Here is a 16,126-nt window from a genome sequence, read left to right as displayed (position 1 = left end):
GTGCCAATTAACTGCCTGTTAACAGGTAGTTAACAGGCGGTTTTTAGCCTAATCCCTATTTTCATTATTGAAATGTGGGATTCCCGAGGGCTCCAAACCATGCCATGTTAGCGAGGTGGGCCGTCGGGATGAAGGGCTTGGAGGGGTCGAGATGTCCGGTGTTCAGGTGAGTGATGGGTGCATGAGTGCAGAGGTAAGTGTGTTTGGTCTGTGTAATGTGTTTAAAGAAGTTCTATTAACCTTTACTTACCTTTACAGCCTTCCTTCCTTCAGGTCTCGGGAGTCCCTCATCTCACCGGCATAGAAAGCAGAATGGCCGCCAGCTGTCAAAACCTGCAGCCTCTGCTTTCTGTTCCGGGGAGATCTCTAAATCATCCTGAGAGGAAGGAATTAACCTGGAGTACAGATTCAGTGTTTGACAGCTTCAAACAGCTGTGAAACGCTGATATTTCATCTGTCAAAAGGTCTTGACAGATGAAATTTCAATCTGTGACGTCACCTGTTGCCAGGTGGCCTCAACAAGGTCAATCAAGTCAAATTTGCGTGGGTTGGCTAGAACTCGATGGAGGCGGGACTACAATCCCAAAAGTTGTAGTCCCGACTCCTCAATGAAAATCCAGCCTAATGTTGTTTTAAACCATGTCCCTTGTAGCAAAACTTCAGAAATCAGAGTTAACCATCAGTTGCTGGATCATGTATTAGGTGGTGGGAAACCTGTAACTTGCCCGTTGGTGCTCCAGGGCAATTTTGCCAAGTTCCAAAATCTGTAGGTCTCTGTTCTTGTTTCAGTTGTTCCTAATTGAAACATGTTGTTATGCACGCTAAAGTTAAAAGAATGCATGTTTATTTCCATCATTACAGTTATAGTATGCTTTCTTGTTACTGTGATCACCTAAGGTAGAAATGTTTCTACAAAATAAAGAGGGTTGTAGATACAAATGTGTATCCTACCACTTAGTGGTACCCATCATTTATTTTTAACATTAAGCACCTGTTTATAGCCAAGATGGACTTTACTCTAACTTAATACACAGAGCAAAATGCACTCCTTGATTGTTAACTTTTATTAACCAAAATACTCTTCAAGATGTAACATTTTGTGTATTTTGGCAGATTGTGTTTTATCAATGCCCTATATCTAAACCTCACCTTTGAACAATTCAATTATGAATTGCAAAGCTTAAAAAATAATACCAGGGAGGAAATCAGAAGGAAAAGTGGCAATAATAAAGTTATCATAATCTAACGGTATTTTAATTTTTTTTACTGTGGTACACCAGAATTCAAATTAGGCACTAAACTTACACTAGATAAGTGGTTATTTGTATAATTTAACAAATTTCATAGAAATTGTAGCACAGTAGGAGGGCATTTGGCCCAGTATACTTTTGCTATTGCTGGTTCCACATTAGAGCTACCTATTTTTATCCTATTACCCTGCACCTTTATAATATTCTTTCCTTTTAAGTGTTTACCTAATTACCTCTTCACTGCTATGATTGACGCAGCTTCAGTAGACACTTGTGGTAATGTATTCCATATTCACATCCTTCTTATAATGGGATGCCTAAATGAGGTCTAACTAATGACTTGTGCAAATTCATCAACACTTTGCTTTTGTATTCATTGCCCCAGAAATAAAACCCATTTGCCCTTTTTATGGTATTCTCCAGCTGCTCTCTGGCTTTTAAAGATTTCTGTACCTTTACCCTTGGATCTCTGTTCCTCCACTCCACTGAGAATGTTACTGTTTAGGTTATATTTCCATTTTCAGTTCTTTTTCCCAAAATGTACCACTTCACATTTATCTATGTTGAACTGAGTTTGCCACATATCTCCCACTCAATTTACAAGTCTAATTTGTTATAGGAGAGGAAGATTTCCTTTGAGTATTATGGATAATAAAATTGTAAATGCATCCTGAAATCCTTTCGCCCCACCATTGATGGCTGTGCCATGTGCCATTTAGGCCCTAAGCTCTGGAATTTCCTCTCTGCCTCTCCATCTCCCTCTCCCTCTTAAAACCCACTTTTTTGACCAAGCTTTTAGTCAAGACTAATATCTCCTTCTTTGGCTTTGCCTGGGGTGGCAGGACTGTCATATGAGGAGAGATTGGATCGACTAGGCTTGTATTCACTGGAGTTTAGAAGAATGAGAGGGGATCTCATTGAAACGTATAAAATCCTGACAGGGCTAGACAGACTGGATGCAGGGAGGATGTTTCCCCTGGCTGGGGGGTGTAGAACGAGGGGTCACAGTCTCAGGATATGGGGTAGGACATTTAGGACTGAGATGAGGAGAAATTTCTTCACTCAGAGGGTGGTGAACCTGTGGAATTCTCTACCACAGAAAGCTGTGGAGGCCAAGTCACTGAATATATTTAAGAAGGAGATAGATAGATTTCTAGACACAAAAGGCATCAAGGGGTACGGGGAGAGAGCGGGAAAATGGTATTGAGCCATGATCATACTGAATGGCGGAGCAGGCTCGAAGGGCCGAATGGCCTACTCCTGCTCCTATTTTTCTATGTTGAGTTTTCTCTGATTAGGGTTCTGCGAAGCACCTTGTGATGTTTTTCTACTTTAATGGTTTATTTAAATGCAAGTTGTTGTTGCTATGTACTCAGTTGTAAAGGTTTAGGATTTTGTTACACAGGGCTAATAGCCATGGTGTGGAGATGCCGGAGCAGCGAAGGAGCAGCGCTCCGAAAGCTTGTGATTTCAAATAAAGCTGTAGGGCTAATAGAGGAAGGGGGAAAAATTTGGTTGCTTTGCGCCTCCCGTTAGCACAAAGCAACTAGTGCCTGGGCGCGGCACCGCCAACGCCTCCTGCAAAATTCAACGGGAGGTTAGCGGCAGCGCTAACCGTTAGCGTCCCGGCCGCGATCTTCGGTAGCGCCCACGACTTACCGCCGGATGCTATGTCCGACGGGGTCAGGTAGGCCGACCTGTGGCCAGGGCGGCGCTATTTAAAGGCGAGGTGAAGGGCGGCCATTTTTGTTGCTGGTCGCCTGCCAGCGCCTACCTCCGCTGCTGTCCCCGGCCTCCTGACCCACCCCCGCGGAGTGCCGGCTGCGCTCCATGAGCCCGGCACTTCTCTTGAGTGCTGGGCTCTTTTGCCGGCACTCCGATCCCCGGTGGTCCAACTGGGCCCCGGGTCGCGCTGCGCAAGGCCCCTCCCCTTTAAGAAGGGGAGGAAGGCCTGCAATACCGCGGCGCGATGTGCGGCAGCGCAACGTAGCGCCGCGATATTCCCTCGCAGTGCTCCAAGAGGGAGGCGGGACACTTCCAGTAGTGCCCCACTTCCCTCTTGGGGCGCTACCACTTAATTTCGGCCGCGGGGGCGCAAAATTTTACGGGTAGCACCCCGGCGAAGTTAGCACTCCAAAGGGGGCGTGACTCAATTTTCCCCCCGAAATCTCTCATCATGATCAGCTATCTGATTAACCATTCTTAGCAACTATCTTTTAGATTTCATTGGAACATCATCGGCGCAGGTAGTTGATAAATTTTGGTAAACTTATAAGTATGATCAATAGTTTGTGAGACTTTCTTACTCCCCGATCTTCTATATAAGCTCCTCCTCCAGTCATCTCTACTGCAGTGCTATGAGGCATCTTCAAAGGTCTTTAGAGCTGAATTTCTGTGGGAATTCTTGTGATTGTCCACTGTAACTTTGGTAGAAGACCCACACAAAGGTTGTTTCTTCAGTGTTTCCGTGGATTTTCTGCCAATGTTACAGAGGATGTTTGGGAAAGCCTTGTGGAAATTCAACCCCTTTAACTCTGTTATTTACAAACACCACTTCATATTTTGTTCATTAAAGCTGACAGGTGAACAAACAGTGTCACAAATCCTGGCTGTAAGTCTTACTGTTTAAGATATATAATTATTGCTGACATTTTGACTGAAACTGATATTTTGGTAATGAATTGGTAATGAACTTGCAAACAAAATGACTCATTTCCCACTTGGCCTTTTGCAGCAGCTGCATAATTAAAGAAAGAATTACGTCAAGTAAAAAACACAGCATTAAAAATAGTTTCAACATGTTTAATGCTTTAGCAATTTCTTAAAAGAACAACTACCCAAACTGTTCACTTCGGAACGCCTGTAAGGAGTGTATTTTTGTAGTACACTAATATAACCGCAGTATTTTTTGTAATGTTTCATCTTTATTTGTTTTACTCTTTGTACAAAGAGAGAAGTGCAAAAAGAGCAAGGAAGTGAAAAGAAGTGAAGGAGGAGAGGGCAAGGAAAAGCAATGCATCCATGCATATTAGTACAACTCCAATGAGCAAACTCCTGACTTTATTCATAGCAGCACTTTGCCGAGGGAAACGTGAGAGAAAGGAAATGTGAGAGGAGAAATAGATAAATGTAAGAAGTCACACAAGACCAGGTTATAGTCCAACAGTTTTATTTGAAATGTTGGACTATAACCTGGTGTTGTGTGACTTCTTACATTTGTCCACCCCAGTCCAACACCGGCATCTCCACACCATGAGAAATAGATAGATTCAATAGGGGATGGAACTAGGCTGCAAGGAGAGGAAGATCTTGCTGAGGGAGGAGCAGAGAAAAACAACCAGCTGAGGAGGGGAAGAGAGACCCTACTTACACAGGGGAGAGAAAGTCTGCTTTTATGGAGTTAACATGCTGTGGTAGTGCCACTGGCTCTTGACGTGTGGGTTTCACATAGCTGGTAGCAACCCCAAAATAAACCTGCTGGATTCACTAAGATGAGTGGCCGAGAAGAACTGTTTTTTAGCTGTTTTTCCCAGTAGGTGTTCTTTGCAAACCTGGTAGTTTTACTTCGGAGTTACGGACAAATGTGCAGAGATGGGCAGGTGTAGAGAGACCCATAACCTGTTGGGCAGTGGGGAGAGAATGCAAGAAGCGAGCAGCAGGAGTTCTATCTGGCTCTTCTGGGAGAGGGAAGGATAGTTGCTGTTGGAAGTTAGGGAGCTTATGCTAGAAAGCACCACATTCTTCTTGAGCAATGCCACAAGAACATAAGAAATAGGAGCAGGAGTAGGCCAATCGGCCCCTCGAGCCTGCTCCACCATTCAATAAGATCATGGCTGATCTGATGCTAACCTCAAATCTTCTATCACTCTGCATCCACCCGAACCCATGTGATCTCCTGGGAGAGGCGAAAAACCAGATAAAGACCCAATGGCCAATTTGGGAGAAAAAAATCTGGGAAATTCCTCTCCGACCCATCTAGGCGATCGAAATTCTTCCAGGAGATCACTCTGTCCCTATATTTTCTACATTACTTACCTTCTGTAAAGGCGATCTCCACCCCAGCCAGGAACAGGAATAAAACAATCTCCTGAAATCTAACACAGAATTAGAACACAGTAGGAACAGAACCAGGCTACACGGCCCCTGGGCCCACTCCACTACCCACAGGGCCATGACCATTCCAAACCTAGACTCATGTCCAATTTCCTGCCCGCTCCCCGTAACCCTTAATTCCCTTTACTTCTAGGAAACTATCTATTTCTGTTTTAAATTTATTTAATGATGTAGCTTCCACAGCTTTCTGGGGCAGCAAATTCCACAAACCTACCACCCTCTGAGTGAAGAAGTTTCTCCTCATCTCAGTTTTGAAAGAGCAGCCCCTTATTCTAAGATTATGCCCCCTAGTTCTAGTTTCACCCTTCATTGGGAACATCCTCACCGCATCCACCCGTTCAAGCCCCTTCACAATCTTATATGTTTCAATAAGATCGCCTCTCATTCTTCTGAACTCCAATGAGCAGAGTCCCAATCTACTCAACCTCTCCTCATATGACCACCCCCTCATCCCCGGGATTAACCGAGTGAACCTTCTTTGTACTGACTCGAGAGCAAGTATGTCTTTTCTTAAGTATGGACACCAAAACTGTATGCAGTATTCCAGGTGCGGTCTCACCAATACCTTGTACAACTGCAGCAATACCTCCCTGTTTTTATATTCCATCCCCCTAGCAATAAAAGCCAACATTCCATTGGCCTTCTTGATCACTTGCTGCACCTGCATACTAACTTTTTGAGTTTCATGCACCAGGACCCCCAGATCCCTTTGTACTACAGTACTTTCCAGTTTCTTGCCATTAAGATAATAACTTGCTCCATGATTTTTCCTGCCAAAGTGCATAACCTCACACTTTCCAGTATTGTATTCCATCTGCCAAATCTCTGCCCACTTACTTAGCCTGTCTATGTCCCTTTGCAGGTTTTTTATGTCCTCCTCACTCACTACTTTCCGTCCCATCTTTGTATCATCTGCAAACTTTGATATGTTACACTCGGTCCCCTCCTCCAAATCGTTAATATAGATTGTAAAGAGTTGGGGACCCAGCACTGACCCCTGCGGAACACCACTAGTTACTGGTTGCCAATCTGAGAACGAACCATTTATCCCAACTCTCTGCTTTCTCTTAAGAGAGCCAATCCTCCACCCACGCCAGAATATTACCCCCATCCCGTGATTTTTTATCTTGAGCAATAATCTTTTGTGTGGCACCTTGTCAAATGCCTTTTGGAAGTCTAAATACACTACGTCCACTGGTTCACCTTTATCCACCCTGTATGTTACATCCACAAAAAACTCAAGCAAATTTGTCAAACATGACTTCCCCTTCATGAAACCATGCTGAGTTTGTCCTATTAAATTATGTTTATCCAAATGTCCCGTTGCTGTCTCCTTAATAATGGACTCTAACATTTTACCAACCACAGATGTTAGGCTAACAGGTCTATAGTTTCCAGCCTTCTGCCTACTACCCTTTTTAAATAAGGGTGTTACATTAGCAGTTTTCCAATCTGCCAGGACCTTTGCTGAGTCCAGTGAGTTTTGGAAAATTATTACCAATGCATCCACAATCCCTACCGCCACTTCCCTCAAGACCCGAGGATGCAAGCCATCAGGTCCAGGGGATTTATCCACCTTGAGTCCCATTATTTTACCAAGTACCACTTCCTTAGTGATTTTAATCGTATTTAGTTCCTCCCCCCCTAGAGCCCCCTGTTTGTCCAGTGTTGGGATATTCTTAGTGTCCTCTACTGTAAAGACTGATACAAAATAATTGTTCAGTGTTTTTGCCATCTCCATGTTTCCCACCATTAATTTCCCGGTCTCATCCTCTAAGGGACCAACATTTACTTTAGCCACCCTTTTTCTTTTTATATAACTATAGAAACTTTTGCTGTCTGTTTTTATATTTTTTGCTAATTTACTTTCATAATCTATCTTCCCTTTCTTAATCAATCTTTTAGTTATTTTTTGCTGTCTTTTAAAGACTTCCCAATCTTCTATCCTCCCACTAGATTTGGCTACCTTATATGCCCTTGTTTTTAGTCGGATACTATCCTTAATTACTTTACTTAGCCACGGATGGCTATCTTTTCTTTTACACCGGTACGATAGCAAAATACTGCAGATGTTGGAAATCCGAAATAACAACAGAAAATGCTGGAAAAACTCAGCAGGTCAGGCAACATCCGTGGAGAGAAATTTGAGTTGACGTTTCGGGTTGGACCCTTCTTCAAAACTGGAAAGAAAAGAAACTAGATCGGAGGCAGGGCTGCGATCGGACAAAAGAATAAAAGAAACAAAAGAAGTAAAAGAGATTAGAAGCTAGACGAGATGGTAATAGGCTGGGATTAGGCGTAAAGTGTACTGGCAGGGCAAAAGATAGCTGCCAGGTGTGAGAGAGAAACAAAAGGAAAGGGGGGGGGGGGGGGGGGGAAAGGAGTGGAACAATTACAAGAGAAAATGAAATGGGGGCCGAGCTTATGATCTGAAATTGTTGAACTCGATATTTAACAGTTTCCAGTTTCCTGGCCCCAACCGCTTCCTTTTCACTAAGGACGTACAATCCCTCTACACCTCCATCCCCCACCCGGATGGCCTGAGGGCGCTCCGCTTCTTCCTTGAACAGAGGCCCGACCAGTCCCCATCCACCACTACCCTCCTCCGCCTGGCTGAACTTGTTCTCACATTGAACAACTTCTCCTTTAACTCCACTCATTTCCTCCAAATCAAAGGTGTTGCCATGGGTACCCGCATGGGTCCTAGCTATGCCTGCCTTTTCGTGGGCTATGTGGAACAATCTTTGTTCCAGTCCTACTCGGGTCCCCTCCCTCACCTCTTTTTCCGATACATTGATGACTGTATCGGTGCCGTTTCCTGCTCTCGCCCCGAACTTGACAATTTCATTCACTTTGCCTCCAATTTCCACCCTTCCCTCACCTTCACATGGTCCATCTCGGACTCTTCCCTTCCCTTCCTCGACTTCTCCGTCTCCATCTCTGGGGATAGGTTATCGACCAATATTTACTACAAGCCCACTGACTCCCACAGCTACCTGGACTACACTTCCTCCCACCCCGCTTCCTGTAAGGACTCTATTCCATTCTCCCAGTTTCTCCGCCTCCGCCGTATCTGCTCCGACGACGCCACCTTCCACACCAGTGCTTCAGACATGTCTTCCTTTTTCCGCAACCGAGGATTCCCCTCTACTGTGGTTGACACTGCCCTCGACCGTGTCAGTTCTATCTCCCGCACTTCTGCCCTCACCCCTGCCCCTCCCTCCCGGAACCACGATAGGGTTCCCCTTGTCCTCACCTTTCACCCCACCAGCCTCCACATTCAACGGATCATCCTCCGGCATTTCCGCTACCTCCAAAGTGATCCCACCACCAAACGTATCTTCCCCTCCCCTCCCCTTTCAGCATTCCGCAGGGACCGCTCCCTCCGAGACACCCTAGTCCACTCCTCTATCACCCCAAACAGCCCTTCCTCTTCGCCTGGCACCTTCCCGTGCAAGCGGAGGAGATGTAACACCTGCCCCTATACCTCCCCCCTTCCCACTGTCCAGGGCCCCAAACACCCCTTCCAGGTGAAACAGCGATTTACTTGTACTTCTCGCAATCTAGTATACTGTATTCGCTGCTCACGATGCGGTCTCCTCTACATTGGGGAGACCAAACGCAGATTGGGTGACCGCTTTGCGGAACACCTCCGTTCAGTCCGTAAGGGTGACCCCGAGCTTCCGGCCGCCTGTCATTTTAATTCACCGCTCCATTCCCACTCGGACCTCACCGTCCTTGGCCTCTTGTATTGTTGCACGGAAGCTCAACGTAAACTCGAGGAACAGCACCTCATCTTCCGATTAGGCAGTCTGCAGCCTTCCGGACTCAATATCGAGTTCAACAATTTCAGATCATAAGCTCGGCCCCCATTTCATTTTCTCTTGTAATTGTTCCACTCCTTTTTCCCCCCCCCCCCCCTTTCCTTTTGTTTCTCTCTCACACCTGGCAGCTATCTTTTGCCCTGCCAGTACACTTTACACCTAATCCCAGCCTATTACCATCTCGTCTAGCTTCTAATCTCTTTTACTTCTTTTGTTTCTTTTATTCTTTTGTCCAATCGCAGCCCTGCCTCCGATCTAGTTTCTTTTCTTTCCAGTTTTGAAGAAGGGTCCAACCCGAAACGTCAACTCAAATTTCTCTCCACGGATGTTGCCTGACCTGCTGAGTTTTTCCAGCATTTTCTGTTGTTATTTTTCTTTTACACCCTTTTTTCCTCAGTGGAATATATTTTTTTTGGAAGTTGTAAAATAACTCCTTAAATGTACACCACTGATCATGTACCGTCTTACCCTTTAATCTATTTTCCCAGTCCACTCTAATCAGTTCCGCTCTCATACCTTCATAGTCTCCTTTATTCAAGCTCAGCACGCTTGTTTGAGATCCAACCTTCTCACCCTCTAATTGAATATGGAATTCAACCATGTTATGGTCACTCATTCCAAGGGGATCCTTTACTAGGGCATTTTTAATTAATCCTGTCTCATTACACAGGACCAAATCTAAGGTTGCTTGCCCCCTGGTCGGTTCAGTTACATATTGCTCAAGAAACCCATCCCTAATACACTCAATGAACTCATCCTCAAGGCTGCTCTGCCCAATTTGATTTCTCCAGTTAATATGATAATTAAAATCCCCCATAATTATAGCTGTTCCCTTATTACAAGCCTCAACTATTTCCTGATTAATACTCCGTCCAACAGAGTTGCAACTGTTCGGAGGCCTATAGACTACACTCACTGGTGTCTTTTCCCCCTTATTATTCCTTATCTCCACCCAAACTGTTTCACTATCCTGCTCCTTTGACCCAATATCATTTCTCTGTATTATAGTGATTCCTTCCTTTATTAACATAGCCACCCCACCTCCTCTCCCTTCCTGCCTGTCCTTCCTGATTGTTAAATAACCTGGTATGTTTAATTCCCAGTCATGGTCACCCTGCAGCCATGTTTCTGTAATGGCCACAAGATCATACCCATATGTCGTTATTTGTGCCGTTAACTCATTCATTTTGTTACGAATGCTACGTGCATTCAGATAAAGAACTTTCAAATATGTTTTGTAACACTTAGTTCCTGTTTTTTCCCTTTTTAGTACTTTAATTTTTACTCCATACCTTCTGTCCCTTCCTGACACTTTCTGTTTTTTAATTCCCCCACTGCTACCTAAGTCTATGACCTTCTCTGTTGTCATTTCTATTATTTGCTCTCTAGAAACCTCCCCCCCACTAATTAGTTTAAAGCCCTCTCTACAGCCCTAGTTATATGATTCGCCAGGACTCTAGTCCCAGCACTGGCCAAGTGGAGTCCGTCCCAATGGAACAGCTCCCTCCTGTCCCAGTACTGGTGCCAGTGTCCCAAGAAGCAAAACCCATTTCTCCCACACCAGTCTTTGAGCCACGCATTTGACTCTTTAATTTTATTCATCCTAGCCAAATTCGCTCGTGGCTCAGGTAATAATCCAGAGATTATTACCCTTGAGGTTCTGTTTTTTAATTTGACCCCTAGCTGCTCATACTCCTTTAACAGAACCGTCTTCCTTGTCCTATCTACGTCGTTTGTACCAACATGGACCACGACAACTGGATCCTCCCCCTCCCACTCCAAGTTTCTTTCCAGCCCAGAAGAGATGTCCTTAACCCTGGCACCGGGCAGGCAACACAGCCTTCGGGACTCCCGCTCTTGACTGCAGAGAACTCTATCTATCCCCCTAATGATACTATCCCCTACCACGACAACATTTCTTTTTACTCCCTCCACTTGAATGGCCCCCTGTACCACGGTGCTGTGGCCAGGTTGCTTATCCTCCCTGCAGTCCCCGCTCCCGCCCTCACAGGGAGTAAGAACCTCGATCCTGCTGGACAAGAGCAAGGGCTGCGTCTCCTTCAACACTACATCCTGGATCCCTGTACCTTCCTCACTCGTAGTCACACCGTCCTGTCCCTGACCACGGACTACATCTGCAGTAATTAACTTCATAGGTGTGACCATCTCCTGAAACATAGAGTCCAGGAACTTCTCCCCCTCCCTGATGTGTCGCAGTGTCTGAAGCTCAGTCTCAAGCTCCATAACTTGGAACTTGAGTTCCTCTAGCAGCAAACACTTGTCGCAGATGTAATCACCGTGAGCCTCAATGGGGTCCACCGGCTCCCACATCTCGCAACAGTAACACATCACCTGCTCCATTATATATAATTAATTACATTTCTTATTATTAGTTATGAAGACCCTGCCCGGATATAGATGATAATATCTCACCACTATTCAATAGGACTTACCAACTTAAAGGTATAAAAGAGAAGAGAAGGAAGAAAACCAACCAACCAGCTGATCACCAACCTCCTCCTTGAATACTGTCTGTGGGGCCTGTTTGGTTGACTCGTCTCGCTGCTCCGCCTCCGCAGTGCTGTCTAAGCCTGGGAGTGGGGGGAAAAACAGAGCAAAAAACACACCCTCACCTCCCACTTGCCTGAACTCTCCCACTTACCAAAACTCCAGTAGCCCTCAATGCACAAAGTACTCCGTGCACAGCACTAGCCCCTCCCCTTTTATACCCGGATTCTACTTCCGGTTTAAACTGCCCAATAGTTTAATATACCCTTAAAAAATTAAACTTACTTCAAATAATTGACTTCTTAACACACTAAAATTCACAAAATACATTTAAATGATTTTTCTCCCACTTACCAAAACTCCAGCAGCACTCAATGCACCAAGCACTCCGTGCACAGCACTAGCCCCTCCCCTTTTATACCGGGATTCTACTTCCGGTTTAAACTGCCCAATAGTTTAATATACCCTTAAAAAATTTAACTTACTTCAAATAATTGACTTCTTAACACACTAAAATTCACAAAATACACTTAAATGATTTTTCTCCCACTTACCAAAACTCCAGCAGCACTCAATGCACAAAGAAATTCTCGCATGTTTTAAGAAGTTTAAAGTCAAGGCAGCAGAAGTTTGAAGACTTGGGCACATTTTTCATTTGAGGCTCTCGGAGAGTTTTGTTCTGTCCCTAATGAATGAGTTATACTCATGTCCCATATCAGCAGATTAGTTGCATTTGCAGCATCTGTCTATAATAAAAACTCTCTGCAATCTTGTCTTTGTTATTCCAGTAGTCTAAGACCTTGAACGCATCTAGCTGAAAGTAGTAAGTAGTGAGCAGTTTTCATTGTTACCTAAAAATGCTTTCAACAGACAATATACATTACATGTGAAATACATTATTCTAGTATTGCACAGATATTAATGGTAGTCTAGTAACTTTAATGTCACTCTACAGGAATTGTATTGATAAAATATAATAAATTGGGATATTTTGTCATACCACCTCCAACAAGGCCAGTGTCGTCTTCATATCTGACTGAGGTGAAAGATTGTTATAGCCAAAATTGGTCAGAGCAAACCTATTCCACAGCTCTGTTCCAGTGTCTGCAGGTTGAGCTCGTGTCATTGCTATAATGAGATGAATTGAATGCAAAATTATACCATCACATATAGAAATAGAATAACATTCTGTTTTTATATGTGGAAGATACTGCTATTACTGAAAGCTATAGAAAATTCCTGAGCTTCCATATCAGCTCTATCTCTCCATCACTTCCCTCAACCCAAGCGCCCCCACCTCTCTGCTGCCTGACTGACAAAGGTTATGGATGACTGACAGTTTTCATCAACTGACCATCAAGAAGACTGAAGCCATCGTTGTGGCCCCTGCTCCCTTGTCATTAATTCAATTTCCCTCTCCGTCCACTCGCTCAAGTTCATGCCATACCTTGGCATCTTGTTCGACTCAGAGTTGAGTTCATCCAAGACTGCTTACATTCACCTCTGTTACATCCCCAGTTACCACAGCTTCACCCCAACTGCTACTCAAACCGGTATACTCGATTTTGTCACTTCTAGACTCGATCCTGTATCGTTCTCCTTGCTGGCCTCCCTTCCTCCTCCCGCCATCAACTTAAACCCATTAAAATATCAGCCATCCATATTCTATCTTGCATTAAGTCACCCATGTCCTCGCTGACCCCCGTTGGCTGCCTGTCCCTCAGTGCACATCTTCATCCTCATTTCCAATCCTTTTGAGGGCCTCGCCGCACCCTATCTTTGCAATTTCCTCAGCCTTCCATCCCCTCCAGTACCGTTTGGTAATCCAGCTCTGGTCTTCTGTGCCTTCCTCCTCGCTTGGCTCATTATAGGTGACAGAGCCTTTAGCCACCTTGACCCCACTTTCTGGTACTCCATCCCTAAACTCCTCTGCCTTTAATCTTCTCTCTCCACCTATTTAATATCCATTTTAGACCAAGCTTTCAGCCCGTCTCCTAACTCTCTCAGATTAGCTTGGGAACTATTCCTTTATAATTTCCCTCTGAAATGCATTGAAATGTTTTTCAGTATTAAAGGTGCTATATAAATACAGGTAGATGTTGTTACTGAAGTGTTTGCTTTTAAAGAAAATATACATTTAGCAGGTGTACACTTAAGTGAAATAGACTTGTGATGATACTTTGTGAAAGTGGTTAACATAAATTCTTGACCTGAACCAGTTGTTCTTCTCGCCAACCTTTGTTTTGCTCAGTTCTACAAAGGACCTCATCAGCCTGATTATGCCTATCCTGATATAGAATCCAACCTGAAATGTTAATCTACCTTTCTCTTTAAAATGCTGACTGGCCTGTTATGCACTTCCAACATGTTTTGTTTAGTTTATATCATGAAATATTTAGGGTAATTTTAACTTTTATCACTGGGTCAAGAATGGGTGATAGCAAATTGGTAGCCCATTTTACACCTCGCCTGATTTTATTTTCCATGGTTATGAAGTTGTTGGTGGAACATGTTTCTGATCTGTTAATCAGTCTAACTACTGAAATTGTAAAGAAAGCTTGCGAATTTTGGAAATCTGGTTTAAAAACAGAAAATTCTAGAAATGCATAACATGTCAGTTAGCATCTGATCAGGAAGGTCGCATTCAAAATGATAACCTTTCTTCCTATTTGAGATACTGATTAACCTACTGTTTGTCTCCAGAATTTGTTGTTTGTATTTCAACTATATTTTGAGATTTCCTGCATTTTTAGAATATAAGGGTAAATTTTTCAAGGCTGACTTCCTGGCACAGGGTATCAGTTGATGGCAGCATGGATTGAAAAACTTATGTGTGGAGGCAGGCACCATTTCCTGGTGTTTATGACTGGGAAATTGTGGGCATAACATATGTCTTTATGCCCAATTCTTCAATCTATGCTTTGTATGGCAAAGCTGTACGCTGGAGCATAGCCTTACAAAATTTACCTTATAGTGTCTTCATGGCAGTATGTTCAAGTATATGCTGAAGTTAAATAAATGTATCATACAACTTGGATTTAAACATTTGACATTTTAATCCATTTAAAAATATACTTGCCTTTTTTCACCTTTTAATTTGATCATCAAATAATTTTTCCATCAAAAGGTCTACCTCCTTCCAAAAAGTATGTTCCAAAGCACCCCATACCAGCTCAGGACATTTCCAAACCTCAGTCTGGAACAGAAGGTATATAGTGTGATGTGCAATTGGAATTAGATTTGAATCCTAATGTAAAAATAACCTGCTGTTTTAAAAAGAAATCTTTAATCTTTGCATGCTTTGTACTAACGCTGAAATTCTTGCCTTTTTGCCAAGATTGTGATAACAATAGCATGGTTTCTGCTGTTTGTTTGGTTCGTTGTGTTTCTTAATCAGTTTTCCAATATTAAGAGACGGTGATGAATCAAAATTGCTTAATATCAATAACTGCTGGCTTCCTAGATTACTTGTACTTCCCAATTTCCTACCAATGTTATCACTAGACCTATGTAGTGTTACTATAAGAAAAGTTTCATATGCTTTAATGTTGTGTAATAATTTTAAATTTTCATTTAACATATTCTACACGCTGCTGGAGTTGAACTGGCTGGTCACTTTTTCTTGTGAAACTCTTTCATTCACTTTCATTTCTCTCTCTACCTTTCTCTCCTCCACTTTAGTGTCTCTTTTCTACACTTATATTTCTCATCTCCTCACTTTCATCTCTCTCCCCTCATTATTGTGTGTCTCACAACTCATTTTGCTTTTTCTCTCCAAATTCATTTTTATGTCTCTCTTACCTTTAATCTCTCTCTCTTCACTTTCGTCCCTCTCTCTCCCCTCACTTTTCCCCTTTCTCTATTTTCTTCAGTTTTCTTTTCAATCTACTTTATACCACATGGAGCTGCCACATAGGAGCAGCACTGAGAAGATGAGGTCGCTGGGCAGGTCTGTCAGTCAGCACAGGAGTGGAAGTACAAGATATTTAGCAGGAAACAGAATTACAAAAAAAGTAGTGGAAGGGGATCTTTCAAGTCACACTCTGTGCTGCTACTAGTGTGGGCACCCGCCCACTTTATTTAAATTGCCAGACTCCTGGATCTCAGGCTCGTAAATGGACAGGAGAGAAAAAATCACACTCTGCTTTAAGATGGAATCGCTGATGCAACCACTGCCCTGGATGGTCAGGACAGTCCTAACCAACAAGCTGGCTCAGGAACCATTTCTGCTGCATGAACTTCTCAGAGGAGCAATGTCTCAGGCACCCCCGCTTCACAAAGAGGCTGTCACTGAGGTATGTCACCTGCTGCAGCCACAACTTGAGTCTTGTACCAGGACATAGCCAGCACTACCTGTGGCCCTCAACTTTTATACAACAGGCTCCTTTCAGGCTGCAGCATGTGAAATCCAACAGTTTGCAGTCCACCGTT

At 43.6% G+C, this 16,126-nt stretch overlaps 1 protein-coding gene across 8 annotated transcripts in view; it reads left to right on the top strand.

Annotated features, from left to right (window-relative positions):
- The window catches only part of LOC147121022 (CAP-Gly domain-containing linker protein 4-like), a 457,143-nt gene that overhangs the window by 256,282 nt on the left and 184,735 nt on the right, over positions 1 to 16,126 (top strand). For 7 of the 8 annotated variants that reach the window (XM_085980323.1, XM_085980320.1, XM_085980321.1 and 4 more), the window contains one exon: positions 14,823 to 14,903. The exons of the other annotated variant lie outside the window; for it this stretch is intronic. In XM_085980323.1, the coding sequence (XP_085836449.1) occupies positions 14,823 to 14,903 (81 nt within the window). The remainder of the gene's footprint in view (positions 1 to 14,822; positions 14,904 to 16,126) is intronic. 8 annotated transcript variants of the gene reach the window in all.

The sequence above is a fragment of the Somniosus microcephalus genome, chromosome 3 (genome assembly GCF_052327205.1).
Source record: "Somniosus microcephalus isolate GS21.2 chromosome 3, FLI_Smic_1.0, whole genome shotgun sequence".
Lineage (NCBI taxonomy): Eukaryota > Metazoa > Chordata > Chondrichthyes > Squaliformes > Somniosidae > Somniosus > Somniosus microcephalus.
This window is presented reverse-complemented; position numbering and strand designations above follow the sequence as displayed.